The sequence below is a fragment of the Poecilia reticulata genome, linkage group LG7 (assembly GCF_000633615.1).
Source record: "Poecilia reticulata strain Guanapo linkage group LG7, Guppy_female_1.0+MT, whole genome shotgun sequence".
NCBI lineage: Eukaryota > Metazoa > Chordata > Actinopteri > Cyprinodontiformes > Poeciliidae > Poecilia > Poecilia reticulata.
Window position 1 is genome coordinate 18,665,082 of NC_024337.1, and position 18,120 is coordinate 18,683,201.

An 18,120-nucleotide genomic window follows, 5' to 3' on the forward strand; every position below is an offset into this window, starting at 1 on the left:
ATGCCTTAATTAAAACTCAAGAGGGTCTTGTTTAAGAAGATGCCAAACACTTTATTATAGGCCTCAAACAAACACTGATACCATGAGCCTAAACCAGACATAACACCAGTCTCAAACAACATAATTTTTCCAAAGGGGTTGTTAGACTTCATGAACAGATAACTATGACTAAGCAACAACTTTGGAAGCGCTGTCATACCAAAAATATCCATCCATCCATTTTCTTTACACCCTTGTCCCTTAGTGGGATCGGGAGGGGTTCTGGTGCCTATCTCCAGCTAACGTTCCGGGCGAGAGGCGGGTCACCCTGGACAGGTCGCTAGTCTGTCGCAGGGCAACACAGAGACATACAGGACACACAACCATGCACACACACACTCACACCTAGGGGCAATTTGGAGAGGCCAATTAACCTGACAGTCATGTTTTTGGACTGTGGGAGGAAACCGGAGAAAACCGACTCATGCACAGGGAGAACATGCAAACTCCATGAAGAAAGACCGGGGCCGGGAATCGAACCCAGAACCTTACCAAAAATACCATCTAGATAATATTTTACAAAAATTATGGTCAAGCTTTGCAACCCTGAGATGGACCAAACTTGTGCTTTGCGCCTGCGTCATCACATCACCCCCTCTGGTTCACTTTGTAAAAACAACACAAAAAAAAAACTGTCATAAATATTGTCTATCGCTGCAGCGGCCATCCTACCCCATGAAAGTAGGGTGACACGCCGTGGTGGGAGTCCCTTATTTTTATTTCTGAAAGGTGGCAAACCTAACCAAAATGTGAACTTTTTAACTCTGACTCATGGATTAGTAGCTAGGAACCTTGCTTGCCCGGAACCTTTCTTTAAGGAGCCGTTTAAGACGGCATTTCCGTTTAAGAAAGGACCTAAAAGGCATTCGTCGCGTTTCTAAATATGCACAGCACAGTGATACCCATCCCGGAATTAAATCGGACGTTGCAAAGATAATGTGGATGATATCTGGGTAAAGGAATCGAAACCAATAAAAAAGTAAGGCTAAAACTATTATTTTTTTAGTGTGGGGGGCTGTTGGCTTTTATCTCGGGTTTAACGGCACTTCCGTGTTTGTTATTGAGTGACGCTTTCTCTTTTGAAGGTGTCTGCTGCTGATTTATTCAGAAGTCAGCTCTGTAAAACACACCAGACTTGGGTTTGTCCTAAACATGAAGAGGAAGACTAGACCCATAATGGGAATTTTATACAGCGTCACCTCGCCTTCGCCGATACGGAGTTCTGGAGAACCTGTAAGTTTTATTAGAGGAACTGAAACACACACAGCCACTCACCACACTCAAATTACTGATCACATGAAAAATTCAGACTTTTTATTTCTGGAATTGAAGTCATAATCTTCTTCCGTGGATCTCTGGTTCGCCACACATGGAAAAAAATCATGTTAAAAGGGATTAAAGGGACTTTTCCATCAGTGGTATGTGTGTCCATGTGTCATTGTGGACGGGAAGGAGCTTCAGTTAACAGTCCACAGTTTCAGTTATCACATTTAAACTAGAAACTAGAGAGCAGGCCCGAAATCTGGGTGCAGTGATAGACTCTGACCTGAACCTTCAGAGCCAAATGAAGACAGGCACACCTGAAGAACATTTCCAGGTTTAAAGGTCTAATGTCTCAGGAAGATCTAGAGAAACTCATCTATGCGTTTATCTTTAGTCGCATTGATTACTGCAGCAGTGACCTCTCAGGTCTGCTTGAAAAATCAGTCATCAAGCTGCAGCTGATCCAGAACGCCACTGCTGGCGTTATCACTACAACCAGGAAGACGGACCGCATCACCCCGGTTCTAAAGTCCTTCCATTGGCTCCCTGTAGCTCAGAGAATAGACTTTTAAATACTGTTATTAGTTTATAAATCACTGAATGGCTCAGCACCAAAATACAGTAAAGATCTACTGTAGTTGCATCAACGTTCCAGGCCTCTCAGGGCTTCTGGTTCTGGTCTGCTCTGCATCCTCAGAACCAGAACAAAACATGCAGAAGCAGCATTCAGCTGCTATGCACCACAAATATGGAACAAACTTCCAGAAAATTGTAAAACGGCCGAAACACTGAGTTCCTTTAAACCTAGACTTATAACAAACCTGTCTAGAGTTGCTTTTGAACCATGATAAATGAAACATTGACCAACATATTGATGTGTAACAATAGCACTTGGCAAAATGTAATGCTTGTTTTCTCAGTTGTTGACTGTGTGGTGTCTTGTAAGACTTTGTATTTTTGTGTTTTTATTATGTAAAGTACTTATTATGCTTCGCTCTAGAAATAAACTTGATTAAAAACAACAATGAAAAAATACATACAAGTAGAAAATATGAATTATTCCCATTGAAGCTAAAATGATACAGAACATTGACTATTAAGTGATAATGTTACATTCATGTATCATTTTAACTTTGAAATACTTTAAAACTCCTACACAACAAACAACCATTTCAGTAGGTTTAAAGGAAATGTGTTTATTGCAAAAGCTTTACTGTGCTACTCTGTGTTATAAAAGGCTGAAGAAAACTGGATTTTTCCTGGCTTCTCAATAAAAGGAATTTTAAAATCTACGAACAGTAAGATGTAAAATTTAATAGTTTCAAAAACATAATTTTGTTGTACCTTGATGGTGGTGACATTTCAATGACTGCTGAAGGCAGGAAAAAAGTTTGAGAAAAATGAAGTGTAGTGGAAACAAATGTCTTACCGGCTCGTCTTGCACCATTTCTGTTATCAGATTTACAGTGACCGTCACGTGACCTGGAGAATGAAGCTCTGGCAGAACCTGTCTGTCTGTACTGGTTGTGAACCTGCTCTCCCTACAGGGGTCTGCACACCAAAACCAAAGGCGTTCACAAGTTTTATTTTAGTATTGATTTTTAGTATTTTGAAACAGAAAATTTATGTGAGATATAAAGAAAGAGGAAAATCTCACTGCGACAATTGACTTTTACAGACAATCAGATTAACTATCAGGAATGGTAGGTCAAGAAGACTGAATCCTGAGATTGAATCCAAAAATTGTTCAGTGAAGAATGTCCTTAAGGCTGTGGACACTTATGCTGCCAGATAATTGCAGCTTTTTTACTTTTTAAGTTTTTCCCACACACAGATTTTTTTGTGAAATTGAGTAGTACATCACAAATGTTGTGTTTAGGTCTGAAATGATTTGTTTTTGTCACATTTTTGTCTTTAATTGTGATGTTTAGAAACACTTAGCATTTTGATGGGGTTATGTAGATTTTTTTATACATGCTGTATCGGTTATACCTCCAGGATTAAGTTGTTACTGCCCCGATGCACCAAAAAACACTTTTTGAGTCTGCAATACTAAAACTTCTACATTCTTAATCTAAATGTTTGTTTAAAATTTAGAAAACTATTAAAAAATATATTTTGTTCTTATCAGGTCTTTCCTCTTCCGTTGGACATACTGGAGGAAATCTTCCTAAATCTGCCCCCTCACCACGTGGTGTGTGTGTGTCGATTAGTGTGCCGCCAGTGGAAAGATGTGGCCGACAGCGAGTCTTTCTGGAGAGAAAGATGTAGGAGAGAGGGATATCGTCTCCGTGACTTTTCCAAAGTTCCCAGCGACTGGAGGCTGTTTTACTTCTTGTGCAAGAAGAGGAGAAATCTCATGAAGAATCCAAGAGCAGATGGTGAAATTACCTTTACTTAACGTTACACAGTAGCATTGTTTTCTTCCTATGTTTTATAAAATCCACAGATACTCATCTTTTGTTTTCTTAGATGAATTTCAGGGTTGGAGAATATTGGATAACGGTGGGGATCAGTGGAAAGTAGAGGAACCTATGGTGGAACATTCAAATCCAGCAGTAAAGAAAAACTATGTGACCTCCTTTGGGTGAGAAATCACCAGCACTAGCAATGTTTTCATGTGTTTATACAGTTGAAGTTGCAATTACCAATTAAGTGAATACAATCTGTTATCTGCAGGTGGTGCAGAAAAGAGCAAATGATTGATCTGATGGAAGAAGGTTACAACCCATTATTTATGGACGAGTTCCAGCCGCACATCCGGATATCTGACTGGTGAGAAAAATGCACACAAATTATTTATATTTTTTTTCTCAAAACGTTCTCAAAAAAAAAAAGAAAACTTAAATTTATGGTGTCCATTGTCAGGTACGCACCCCGCTGGGATTGTGGAAGCATCTATGTGATTTCTGTGCAGCTACTAGGTCACGAGCAAGACGTTCTCCAGGAATTTAGTCCTGAGCCCCTTTCCTTTCCTCAGTGGAATGACCAGCAGTGGCATCAAGTATGTACATGTTACAAAGATCAATGCAACTGCAGAGAAAAATACACTCACGTTACTGACGTTATTTCTCCTTTCAGATGGTGCATGTCTTCAAGGACTACGGACCAGGAGTGAGATATGTCCGTTTCACCCATGGTGGCAAAGACACACAGTTCTGGGCAGGATGGTATGGCATTCGTGTAACAGAAAGCTGTGTTGAAATTTGTTCAGCATTGGACAGCTAGCTTATTTACGCAACTGTGTTAGGAATACAGCTCTGAATATCTTTGAGTACTTGAGTTAGGAAAAATATTAACCTTGTGGCCTTCTAAGCAATTTTCCCTCATTCTACAATGTATTGACAAAAACGTGTAAGTCATGAAGGTTTTTATTCTTATATTATTTCCAGATGCCAAATGTTTAATTATTCTGTTAAATCTCCCCTACACACATGCCTCAAAATATGTTTAAATTTTACAAAGACGCTTTGTTATTTGCATAGTGAGTTAATTTTTTATCATTTGGATGTAAAAGCAGCCAAGGTTTGCTATTACTTGTTTGTAGGTTACTCTAGAACTGGACACACTGATGTACTGCTGAACTATGTCAACTTACTTAATCAAAAGTTCATTAGTCAATTAAACAGTCTTGCCTCACTTACTAAGACAATCAATTCAATATAAGTAGTTGGAATTGCTTCATGATTGTTTAAATGTATGCATCTTACCTGTTCTGGAGGACAACACCACTACCTTTATTCCTCTTCTAATTTGCACTTTTATTTTTTAACCAACTGTTTTGTCTGAAAAGCTACCATCTGCTGCTACTTACATGTTAGCTGAATGTGTATTCATGCTAAGATGCCTCCTACGTATGCGGTGTTATGCATTAAGAATAACCTCAAAGTTTGCACTTTATGTAAATGCATATTCTTGGATTGCAAAAAACAAAAAACAGCCTCATTTTATGTAGCCTATCCCTTTAAAAAATAAACATTTTGCTGTAATTTGAAATGATATATCTATTGTTAACATATTCCGATGTGATGAATATTTTTACCACAGCCTTGTAAAAAAGTAGACCAGAGTAGGATAAGATGTCTACAATGTTAAAAGTTATTTTTAATCCTATCTGTGTGTAAAGTGTTCATAATTGCATTTTTCGTGACAACACTGTATGACAAATATGAGCAAGCAGAGTGTTGATAAAAGCTTCCGATTCAATAAATGTTTTTGGCACATTGACCCATCCTTGTGGTTATTGTACTTTTCCATAACATACTGATTCTAAAGTCGGATAAGGCTTCTGCATATTGGTGTTCCCACTAAATACTGAATATGCCCTGTTTGGGTTGTCTCTGCCCTTTTATCGCAGCCTGTGGGGTTTTCCCTGACTGGGAACGAGAATAYGACCTGCTGAATGTGACAGGTAGCCAATCAGAAAGCGCGGTGACGTAAGAACAGAGAGGAATCCCAAACAGCTGACCTATCGCTCAACTGAGTCTGGTGGATATAGGAGATCATATGTGGAAATGTTTATTATTAAATCTAAAGGCCATTATGTTTATTCAGTTAAAAATGTTGACTATAAAAAAACATTCACCTCCAAATCATAGTGCAGCAAATAGAGCGGCTGCTCCCGTCGTCTTTCATCCACCGCCTTTTCTTTTTGTTACGTCTTTTATCTCTTAAAATTAGTCCACAAACTATCACTATTGCTTCTACATCGTCATCCGCGTTTGGTTATTCTAAATTCCCGCTATGTTGGGAGTTTTGTGTATTTTTTTCTGGAATTCGTTCGTGTTGCTCCTGCCTTGGAGACACGAACCTGTTGTACTTTTATCAGCTCTGTGGTCACAGAGGTTTGGAGAATCGGCCGATAATTCTTAAATCTTTCCGTCTAAACCAGACTTAAGACTCACAAGCTCTACTCATCTCCTCTCGACCACTGCCCAAACGCTCTGGTCGCTATGGTAACGTTTATATATCCCTTCAAAATAACAGAAGCGCTACAAATACGAACATTTTACTTTTGTGAAAATTTTAACTCCCGATAATGACTAACGGGGGAGCCCTGAGCTTGTTTCTCTGCAACGAGACGGTCCCATCTGGGACTGATGAGAGACACCCGAAATGTTACTTATATCCACAGCCTGCTTGGTCTCTATGTGGCAAAGCAGCTTGAAGCTTCATTGCCTCATTAGCAGCCGGTCGCCGCATGTTACGCAGAGCGGGCTTGTAATGTGGGACTCACCTACCGGTCCGGGATAAATTAATTCTCCTGTCTCTTCTCTGGGCCTTTTCCCCTTTGCAAAGAAACTTTCCAAAGACATCTGATCTGTTTCTTACTCATTTTACTGCTTGTGGGCTCAATGTTGGCACGCAAGAAACCAGACTTCCAATGATTCACTTCCTGCTAAAGAGCCCCCTGGTGGTTGAAGAAAAATCCACATATAACCAGCTTAATGTCTGGAAAATACGGTAAATGAAAAAAAAATCGGAACGCTCTCTGGTATTGTTCAGGGGGCCGGACCAAATGTGGAGGCGGGCCGGATCCGGCCCGCGGGCCGTAGTTTGGGGACCACTGCTGTGAAGTGAGATAAGTCACTGGTAATGCATTGCTTATGCAATCAGAAACATTGTTTAGCCTCTCCAGTGTCACCAGTTTTGATTGAGGTCGCATATGTGGGTTATGTGATTTTTTTTTTTTCAAAAAACTATATTTTATTTTCTGATGCATAATTTCCTTTCGTAAATGCATAAGTACAAAGCTTTAAACTTCCATAGTCGTTGTGTGAATCCAACATAAACCTTTTATTTGAAAGGAGACTATAAATGTAAAAGAAGGCGCCGTAAAGCCTTGAGCAGTCGCGCACGACAAAATCGAGTGAAGGTTGGCTTCACTGTCTTTTCCGAAGAGGCGGCTATATGTACCCTTGTAAGACAGGCAGCTGTCTACTACTAAAAACACACGAGATTCTGGTTTATCGCAGACATGAAGAGGACGACCAGAACCTTAATGGGAACTTCATACAGCGTCAACTCAGCTTCGCCGATACGGAGATCTGGTGAAACTACGAAGCTGAAGTTGGTTTCTGATTCGGGAAATGGCTAAAGGGCGACTCCAACAAATTTTTCAGCTTCGTCTTAGAAGGGATAACAAGAGATGGAAAGCTCAAATTTGACCTTGTTTTGCTTTTGTATTTTGCACATAAGTTTTGCTTTTGGATTTTGCACATAAGGGCTCCCACGAAACTAGGTGGGGCTCTCTAGTTCCGTGCTACTTCATGAAACGCATAACGAAACTGATCAAATCCCAGAATACAGCTGAGGAGTTGTCTGGACGAGGTAAGGAAGGCTACCTTTTTTTTTTTTTAAATTTACATCTTTTCGCGTTTATTCTTTTATCCTTACTTTAGAGAGTTGTTAGCTTTTATCTCAAGCCTAACTGCGCTTCCCTGTTTGTTACTGAGTGACGCTTTCTCTTTGGAAGGAATCCGCTGCTCATTCATTAGAGAGACATGAAGAGACATTTATCTCAGACATGAAGAGGACGTATTTAACCATGATGGGARCTGCATGCAGCGGCTCTTCGCCTTGGTCGGATCAGAGTTCYGGCGAACCTGTAAGTTTGTTTGAGACACCGAAACACACGCAGCCACTCACCACAGCTCTGCATTCAAATTACTGATGACTGCGAAAAAATAATAGGGTCAGGGGGGCGGGGGGGAACCAACAAACACTTTTTAGGACTAAAGTTTGAATTGAGTTTTGGTTAGGGTTAGGCTGTAGAAATCAATGGAAGTTAATGGAAAATCCCCGCAAAGATAGCGAGACAAATGTGTGGGCGCTTGTCAATGTGTCACTGTGGACCGGAAGCATGTCCAGTGATCCGTAACCATGTAATGGATCTATTGAGACCTCTGACTCAACTCCTTTTCCAGGGAGCAGGGATAATATTCCAGTAACATGTTCTTGACGTTGTCAAGCAATTCTAATCTTCTCCATTTTCTTTCGCTGCTCCGTATTAAGTTGCCGTCTGGTCATAAGGTTAGAAAGTTGGGGGTTCTGGGATAAGATCCCTAACCCATTACGATCAATAGAAGAGATGTTTTAAGTTTCTCCTTTTCTCACTGTTCTTTGGTCCTGATGCATCATGAAGCCTCCTTATAAATTGTAAGATTACAAACTTGTAAAATGGAAGCTTATGTGATCACATTGATTAAAATTAGGACAATACTAACACTAAAAACAACAAAAACGCATAGTCTTATTTATTTAAAGTAGAAAATATTAATTATTCTAGCCAATGCTAAAATGATACAGGACATTAACAATTAGGTGATAATGGTATGATATTTATGTATTTTAACTTTTAAATACTTTTTTTTTATTACTGCCCCAATACATATAGAAAAAAGAAGAAATAAAAAAATAAACACTTTTTCTTTTTATTAAAGGCTTTTATGTCTTCAGTACTAAAAAAATATAAATCCTTTAATCTAATGTCTATGATTGAAATTGAACAATTGTTTTTGTTTTTGTTCTTATCAGGTCTTTCCTCTTCCGTTGGACATATTGGAGGAAATCTTCCTAAATCTGCCCCCTCAATACGTGGTGTGTGTGTGTCGATTAGTGTGCCGCCAGTGGAAAGATGTGGCCGACAGCGAGTCTTTCTGGAGAGAAAGATGTAGGAGAGAGGGATATCATCTCCGTGACTTTTCCAAAGTTCCCAGCAACAACTGGAGGTTGTTTTACTTCTTGTGCAAGAAGAGGAGAAATCTCATAAAGAATCCAAGAGCAGAAGGTGAAAATTAAAATTTATTCAATGTTATACCGTAGCATTACTTTTCTGCTACATCTTAGAAAATCCACATACTCATCTTTTGTTTTCTTAGATGAATTTCGAGGTTGGAAAATACTGAAGAACGGTGGACATAAGTGGAAAATAGAGGGAACTAGGGTGCAACATTCAAATCCAGCAGTCCAGAAAAACTATGTGACCTCGTTTGAGTAAGAAATCACCAGCACCAGAAATGTTTTCATGTGTTTGTACAACTGAAGTTGTAATTACTAATTAAGTGAGTAAAATCTGTTGTCTGCAGGTGGTGCACAAAAGTGCAGGTGATTGATCTGATGAAAGAAGGTTACAACCCATCATTTATGGACGAGTTCCAGCCGCCTATCCGGATATCTGACTGGTGAGGAAAATTAACATGAATTATCTATGATTTTAAATTTTTTTGTTGTTCAAACAAAAAGAAAACTATAACTTGTATTTGTCCGTTGTCAGGTATGGGGCGCGTTGGGATTGTGGAAGCATCTACATTATTTCTGTGCAGCTACTAGATCACAAGAAAAATGTTCTGCAGAACTTCAGACCTGAGCCTGTTACTATTCCACAGTGGAATGATCAGCAGTGGCATCAAGTATGTTGTGGCCATTTATGTAAAGTTTGTAATTTCTGCTAATTTAGTTTTCTATTTTGGGAAGTTAGAATTTATTTAAGTTAGTTTAGATCCAAAATCTGTAGTTGATTTGTATATTTGAATTGATTAGATTATGTTGGTAATTGGTTAGACCCTCCCTTTAATTTGAGTAATTAAAAACACACCGGGGCTTGGTGGAGGCATTGTTTGGCAAATGTTTGGTGTGTGGATGGGAGGTTTTTTGTAAATGATTTTTTGACCACTTTCACTTTTCACGTTCACTTTTGTGTACTTGAAACGTCATATTAAGTTTACTTTTGTTTTTGGCTAAGTTGTAGGACATTTCTGGTCATTATTTTGTCGCTATTTTTTACAAGAAATAAAGAATATATTTTTTCAAACAAATTAAGTTGGAAGTGCGTTCACATCAGAAACCACCTGTTGACCCACGGCCTTTGTTGGAGTATTGTTTTTTGGAAACTAGAAGGCCATGACAAAGTATGTTACAAAAATCAATGCAACTGTACAGGAAAATGAGTTCATGTTACTGATTTTATTTTTGTCTTTCAGATGGAGTATGTCTTCAAGGACTACGGACCAGGAGTGAGATATGTCCGTTTTAGTCATGGTGGCAAAGACACAAAGTGGTGGGCAGGATGGTATGGCATTCGTGTAACAGAAAGCTGCGTTGAAGTTTGTCCAGCATTGGACATCTAGCTTATTTATGCAACTGTGTTAGGAAGGCAACTCTGAACATCTTTGATTGAAGAAAAAGCTTAACCTTTTGGCCTTCATAGCAATTTTCCCTCAGAAACATCCTGCAATGTACTGACAAAAAAACATGCAAGTCAGGAAGGTTTTTATTCTTATATTATCTCCAGATGGCAAATTATTCTGTTAAATGACTCCTACACACATGCCTCAAAATACGTCTAAATCGTAAAAAGAGATTTTGTTATTCGCAAATGTTTTGTAACTTATATCAAAAATCAACCAAGGATTGTTTTTACTTGTAGATTTCTACATCTGTTACACTGACTAGACCTAGACACACTCACACACTGTACTGCTGGGTTAACTTACTTAATCAAAAGTCCATTCGTCAATTAAACAGTCCTGCCTCACTGTTTCTCAGTTTTTGCTTGTTTTTTTGGCCTAGTTGTCGATTCTTTGGATTCTGTTTGACTTGGCATGACTAGTCCGAGTGTTTTTGTTTTGTTTTTTCTTTTGTTCAGTCCTGCGAATTGAACAGCAGGACTGTTCAATTCGTCAATTAAACGGTCCTGCCTCACTTAATAACATAACCAATGAAATTGAAATTGTTGGAATTGCTTCAAGACTGTGTAAATGCATGTATGTTACCTGTTCTGGAAGACAGCGTGTTTGTAAACACAGATCTCTACAGTGTTAAATAGTTATTGTTTTTTTAAACCTTTTTTATGTGAAGGACTATTCTTGTGGTAACACCCCACGAGAAATATGATCAAGCAAATTCGGTGGGAAAAAAACCTTCCGATTCAATAAAAGTTTTTGGCGTACAGACCCATTGTTGTAGTTATTGTACTGTTTCAAAGCACACTGATTCTAAAGTTTTTAAACAGTTGTATTCCATCAGTATGATGTGTATGTGAATTACGATAAAAATTTAGTTATCACATGCAAGTATCACATAACATGGTGTAAATTATTTAGCAAAAATGACCGTTTAGCATTAATTTATCTTAATGCTGAAGTCCTCTGACTATTTTATGAAATAGCAGATGTTTTTTGCTGCATATTTAAATACATTTGAAAACAGAAGTTTACACGCCTCATAAAGACACCCTTTATTTTCTGACTATCTGAAGTTAAATCAAACTGAACCTCTTGTTTTAGGTAGAATTACTTAAATTATTTCCATTTGCTAAACGTCAGAAAACTTTGCAAGAATATCTTTCAGAGATTTTTTTGTAATATTCAAATTCGGAAGTTTACACACATTTGGCCAATATCATGGATATTTGTCTTTTAACTGTGACTTGGATCAAAAACTTGTTGGGTTTCCTTAACTTCTGTCAGGCTACATGCACACATTTTCAGATCTATCCATAACTTCTTCATAGGATTGAGATGGTCACATCAAAACACTGACTTTGTTGTTCTTAAGCCACTGTATAACTTGGGCTGTCATAATCCATTTGAAAGACCAATCTAGGCCCAGGCTTTAACTTCCTGTCTGTTGAATTTAGATGTTGCTTCAATATTTCTGCATAATGTTCTTTTCTCATGATATCATCTATTTTATGAATTGTTCCGCTGCTTCCTCCAGCAAAACAGTCCCATTGCATGATGCTGCCACCTCCCTACTTTACAATAAGGAGGGAACAAGCATCCCCGTTTTTAATGTTGGTCATTATGAGCAAACATTTCCACTTTAGTCATCAGACCAAATGAATGTCTTTGTCCCTCTGTGCAATCTGACTTTTTATATTTATTTTTAAATTAAAGGCTTCTTCCTCACTGAGTGGTCTTTTAGCTCATATTGGTGCAGGAGGCATTTTACTTCAATCAGCATCTTCACAAAGTCTTTGGTTTTTGTTCTGTGGTCCACTTGCACATTACTGACCAAAACCTGTTTATCTCTGTGACTCAAAGTATCCTGCAACTGGAGGTTGTTTTACTTCTTCTGCACGGTGAGAAGGTGAGAAGCTTTAAATTTAATTTTACRTGCTTGTGTAAGGTGCATGGACCTGCACATGACAGCGGGATTTTATTAACCATTTAGACTACCAATACAAAAAAAACAATCAAAACCGTCAGATGACTTTATTCCCTTGTGAAATACCATTTTTGTATTTATATAAAAATAGTCTAAATAATCCATTCATCTATTTTCTTTACACCCTTGTCCCTAGTGGGGTCAGGAGGGTGCTGGTGCCTATCTCCAACTAACATTCTGGGCAAGAGGCGGGGTCACCCTGGACAGGTCACCAGTCTGTCGCAGGGCAGTCTAAATAATTTGAATGTAAATTCAAAACTTGTTTTTGTTCTAAGTCTTAGAACAAGATGAGATGGAAAGCCAATATTTGACCTGTTCTGCTTTTGAATTTTGCACGTTTGTGGGGCATTGGCATTCTAAAGAAAAATATATAAAACTTCAGATATCTCACTCACGAGATATTATGGAGAACCCTTGCAAAAATCTCATATTATAGCTGGAAGGGTTTCAGCATTCAAGATGCCATACTTACTGCGTGGAATGCAGAACCTTTGTGACGTATCGCAAAAGAAAAAGAATTCCCTAATCTCCTCTACGAGCTTCCGTACTTCCGTGCTAATTCACGTTTTTACGAGTCATATCGAAACTGATAAAACTACACAACGTAGTTGAGGAGTTGTCTAGAAAAGGTAACGCTAAAAATGTTACCTCTTTCCGTGTTTATTCTCTTTTTGAATTTAGAGGGTTGTTAAGGTTTTATCTCGGCTTTAACTGCACTTCCGTGTTTGTTCTTGTGTGACGCTTTCTCTTTTACTGCGGTGTCTGATTCAGTACACAGACCTCCGTAAAAAACACATCAGGGTTGGATGTGTTTTTGGAACCAAAATGGGAACAAAATACAGCGTAAACTCATCTTCGCCGATACGAAGTTCTGGAGAACCTGTAAGTTTGTTGGAGACACCGGAATACACGCAGCCACTCACAACAGCAGTACTGAAGTTACTCATCACTACCACATGGGACTTAGGACCACTGACAAAAAAAAAATTCTCATTTTTTGTTTATAAGATTAAATTCAGAATCTTCTTCCGAGACCCTAATCCTCATCCGTGGAGCTCTCCACACAAGGAAAAAGTCACATTAAATCTTGTTTTTGCTTTAATAATAAAAGCGTATATGTTGTCCTAGTGTGTGAGCCGAGACCTGTGAGAAATAACGTTATTGCTAATAGAGATATTCAGAGGACTTTTCCGTCCAGCGGTAACATCAGCCAGTGGTGTGTGGAAATACCTCCGTTAAGTGAGTCAGCCTCTCTGCCTAAGACTTCTCCGCCCTTTTTCCAGGCAGCAGAAATAATATTTGACAGTAACATGTTCGATGGAAAAGATGTTTAAAGTTCTGTTCTTTGGTCCCGTATTATGAAGCCTCCTTATAAATTGGAGGATTACAGACTTGTAAAATGGAAGATTGTGGACACATTAATAGCATTGACTATTAAGTGATAATGTTATGACATTTATCTACTATATGCAACAAACTAGTAGACGTTTTAAAGCAAATCTTGTTTTTTTTGCAAAAGAATTACTGTGTCAAAAACACAGTATGCAAAGAAAACTGGATTCTGGCTTCTCAATAAAATGAATTTTAAAATCTAAAATGGTAAGATGTGAAATGTAATCTTTCCGAAAATATAAACTTTGGTGTACCTAGATGGTGCTAAAAAACCCCCCAAAAGTTTTAAAAGTAATGAAGTGTAGTGGGAACAAATGTCTTCCCACTTCGGTGAAGTCTTGCACAATTTCTGTTATCAGATTTTTAACCATCACATGTTCTAGGGACTGAAGCTCTGGCAGAACCTGTCTGTCCTGGATGTGAAGCTGCTCTCCCTATGGGGGTTTGCACACCAAAACCAAAGGCGTTCAGGAGTTTTGGTTTAGTATTTTGCAATTGTGAAACAAAATTTATGCGAGATTTAAAGAAAGGAAAAGTAAATCAAGAAAATCTCATTACAACAACTGACTTTTACAAATAATCAGATGAACTACCATGCTTGGCAAGCGAGGCATGATTGAAATCGAATTTAAAAAAATGGTTTCCTTATGACTTTGCGCAATTATGCTACCAGATTATAGCAACTATTTCACTTTTTGCAGCTTTACCTTTGCAGTTGAGTAGCACAGGATAAATATTGCGTTTAAATCTGAAATGATTTATCTTTGTCCCATTTCTTTCCATCGTTGTGATGTTTATGAACACCTAGCGTTTGGAGAGTGGTATGTGGATCTTTTTATATCCACTGTATAGGTTATACCGAAAAATAAGTTAATTGTAATTATAATAGACTTTTTATTTTATTGAAGATGTGTTCAGGATACAGCAACATACTTTCAAAAAGAGGGATGAAGATTGATAAAAAAGGAGTGCACATTATAAATAAAGTCAACAAATGTTACAACTGATTGACAATTCCCAGGTTTACTCTAAATTTCCCACATAAGTTTTAGCAATTGATGAGTGGACATTTATTTAGTGTACTTCCAGGTTGAAGTTGTTACTGTCCTAATACACTAAATAATAAAAAGAGAAATAAAAAAAAAACAACTTCTTGTGTTTTTCTGGAAGATTGTAGTCTGGAGTACAAAGAAAATCTATAAATCCTTTATTCTAATGTCTATGATTGAAATTGAACAATTTTTTTTGTTTTTGTTCTTATCAGGTCTTTCCTCTTCCATTGGACATATTGGAGGAAATCTTCCTAAATCTGCCCCCTCAACACGTGGTGTGTGTGTGTCGATTAGTGTGCCGCCAGTGGAAAGATGTGGCCGACAGCGAGTCTTTCTGGAGAGAAAGATGTAGGAGAGAGGGATATCGTCTCCGTGATCCTTCCAGAGTTCCCAGCAACAACTGGAGGTTGTTTTACTTCTTGTGCAAGAAGAGGAGAAATCTCATAAAGAATCCAAGAGCAGAAGGTGAAAATTAAAAATTATTTAATGCTATGCAGTAGCATTACTTTTCTGCTACATCTTAGAAAATCCACATACTCATCTTTTGTTTTCTTAGATGAATTTCAAAGTTGGGAAATACTGAAGAACGGTGGACATAAGTGGACCATAGAGGGATCTAAGGTGCAACATTCAAATCCAGCAGTCCAGAAAAACTATGTGACCTCGTTTGAGTAAGAAATCACCAGCACCAGAAATGTTTTCATGTGTTTATACAACTGAAGTTGTAATTACTAATTAAGTGAATACAACCTGCTTTCTGCAGTTGGTGCACAAAGGTGCAGGTGATTGATCTGACGAAAGAAGGTTACAGCCCATCATTTATGGACAAGTTCCAGCCGCCTATCCGGATATCTGACTGGTGAGAAAAATTAACATGAATTATCTATGATTTTTTTGTTTTGTTCAAACAAAAAGAAAACTTTAACTTATATTTGTCCATTGTCAGGTATGGGGCGCGTTCAGATTGTGGAAGCATCTACATTATTTCTGTGCAGCTACTAGATCACAAGAAAAATGTTCTGAAGAACTTCAGGCCTCAGGATGTTACTATTCCACAGTGGAATGATGAGCAGTGGCATCAAGTATGTTACAATAATCAATGGAACTGCAGAGGAAAATAAACTTGTGTTGCTGATTTTATTTTTGTCCTTCAGATGGAGTATGTCTTCAAGGACTACGGACCAGGAGTGAGATATGTCCGTTTCACCCATGGTGGCAAAGACACACAGTTCTGGGCAGGATGGTATGGCATTCGTGTAACAGAAAGCTGCGTTGAAATTTGTCCAGCATTGGACAGCTAGCTTATTTACGCAACTGTGTTAGGAATACAGCTCTGAATATCTTTGAGTACTTGAGTTAGGAAAAATATTAACCTTTTGGCCTTCTAAGCAATTTTAACTCGGAGACATCCTGTAATGTACTGACAAAAAAAACATGTAAGTCAGGAAGGTTTTTATTTTTATATTGTCTTCAGATGGAATTTTTTTTTATTATTCTGTGAAATGACCTCCACACACATGCCTCAAAATATGTCTAAATCGTACAAGGATGCTTTGCTATGCATAAAGTGAGTTGATTTTTTTTTTATAACTTGAATGTAAAAGGTTTGCATTTACTTGTTTGTAGATTTCTCTATCTGTTACTAGAACTGGACACACTGACGTACTCCTGAACTTTATCAACTTATTTAATCAAAAGTCCATTCGTCAATTAAACAGTTACTAACGCAAACAATGCAACATAAATAGTTGGAATTGCTTCAAGACTGTTTAAATGTATGTATCTAACCTGTTCTGGAAGACAGCACCTTTACCTTTATTCTTTTTCGAATTTGCACATTTATTTTTTACAAACCGCTGTGTATTAAATGCAACCATTTGCTTTTTCTGACATGTTAACTGAATATGTCTTCATGGTTATGATGCCTTTATGTATGTGGTGTTATTAATGAAGAGAAACGTCAAACTTTGCACTTTATGTAAATACGTATACTTGGTTTGCAAAAAAACAGCCTCATGTTATGCAGCTGTCAAAGCGGCGTCCCTTTAAAAACAATGTTAATACTGCAATTTGAAACGATGTATCGGTTATTGAAGTATTTGTCATTGACAGTCATGAATATTTTACCAAGTCCTTGTTAAAAGTGGATCATAATAGGGCAAGTTTGTAAACACAGATCTCTGCAATGTTAAATAGATATTACTTTTGAAGCCATTGTGAAGTATTCATAATGACATTTTTTGTGACAGCATAAAATGACAATATGATCAAGCAGAGAGTTCACAAAAGCTTCCGATTCAATAAAAGGTTTTGGCATATTAAACCATTGTTGCAGTCATTGTACTGTTTCAAAACACACTGATTCTCAAGTTTTTAAACAGTTATATTTTTCCCATAGTGTGGTTAAAACTCACATGTTAAATATCACAAAACAATGTAAATTTAGATTTTGTAAAACTGACCATTTAAAAGCTTTTTTTTTAAATGTTATGCTTCCTTGTAAAGTCCTTTGAATATATTGTGAAACATTTAAGTACAGTTGAAACCAAGTGTTAACATACACTTAATAAAGACTCTTTTTTTTTTCTTGCCATCTGAAGTTAAATCTGAAATTTAACTTTAGTATTTAATTACTATACTGACGTAATAGTAATTAAATAATTACTTGAATTATTTAAATTCAAGTAATTTAAATAATTACTTGAATTATTAAAATTTTCTAAATGCCAGAAAACGTATAGAGAACATTTTTTTATTTTTTTGTAATGTTCAAATTCATGTTTACATACATTTGGTTATAGTATCGTGGATATTTGTCTTTTAACCTGTGTGATTTGGGTCAAAAACATTTTGAGTTTCCTTCACAACCTTCTTACAATAGATTCTTGAGAGTTCTGGTCAGTTCCTGCTGACGGAGTTGGCCGATTTTCACCTTTTGGACCAAAACCGGTTTATCTCGGACACAAAAGATCCACCATCTGGAGGTTGTTTTACTTCTTGTGCAAGATGAGAAGTTGAAAAGCTTTAAAATTAACTTTACATAATACTGTGCAATGTACTGTAATCTTTTCAATACCAAAAACTGTCAGTTGTGGAGAAAATGAAACTATACAACATGTCATATTAGTATGATGGAGACAAGAGATAGAAATCAGATTAATGTTAGAGGACTTTAGGAAAAGTTAACATTGAATAAATATATAAA

At 37.4% G+C, this 18,120-nt stretch overlaps 3 protein-coding genes across 4 annotated transcripts; all 3 read left to right on the forward strand.

The window, feature by feature from the left end:
* The first annotated feature begins 864 nt into the window (after window positions 1–864).
* On the forward strand, window positions 865–5,529 carry LOC103467680 (F-box only protein 6-like). The gene is made up of 7 exons (XM_008414281.2): window positions 865–1,018; window positions 1,125–1,272; window positions 3,434–3,683; window positions 3,775–3,889; window positions 3,982–4,077; window positions 4,171–4,306; window positions 4,384–5,529. The coding sequence occupies exons 2-7, from the start codon at window positions 1,192–1,194 to the stop codon at window positions 4,528–4,530; spliced, it is 825 nt and encodes a 274-aa protein (XP_008412503.1). The 5' UTR covers window positions 865–1,018; window positions 1,125–1,191; the 3' UTR covers window positions 4,531–5,529.
* A 1,638-nt stretch (window positions 5,530–7,167) lies between these two features.
* On the forward strand, window positions 7,168–11,255 carry LOC103467948 (F-box only protein 6-like). The gene is made up of 7 exons (XM_017306008.1): window positions 7,168–7,632; window positions 7,778–7,909; window positions 8,839–9,091; window positions 9,183–9,297; window positions 9,390–9,485; window positions 9,578–9,713; window positions 10,284–11,255. The coding sequence occupies exons 2-7, from the start codon at window positions 7,829–7,831 to the stop codon at window positions 10,428–10,430; spliced, it is 828 nt and encodes a 275-aa protein (XP_017161497.1). The 5' UTR covers window positions 7,168–7,632; window positions 7,778–7,828; the 3' UTR covers window positions 10,431–11,255.
* Window positions 11,256–13,019: 1,764 nt separating this feature from the next.
* Window positions 13,020–17,238, forward strand: LOC103467682 (F-box only protein 6-like). Of its 2 annotated transcripts, XM_008414283.1 has the most exons (7): window positions 13,020–13,100; window positions 13,243–13,353; window positions 15,128–15,380; window positions 15,472–15,586; window positions 15,679–15,774; window positions 15,862–15,997; window positions 16,070–17,238. In XM_008414283.1, the coding sequence occupies exons 2-7, from the start codon at window positions 13,297–13,299 to the stop codon at window positions 16,214–16,216; spliced, it is 804 nt and encodes a 267-aa protein (XP_008412505.1). In that variant the 5' UTR covers window positions 13,020–13,100; window positions 13,243–13,296; the 3' UTR covers window positions 16,217–17,238. The 2 variants fall into 2 exon arrangements, with proteins under 2 accessions (XP_008412505.1, XP_008412504.1); XM_008414282.1 differs by having other exon boundaries at window positions 13,021–13,353.
* Window positions 17,239–18,120: the final 882 nt, after the last annotated feature.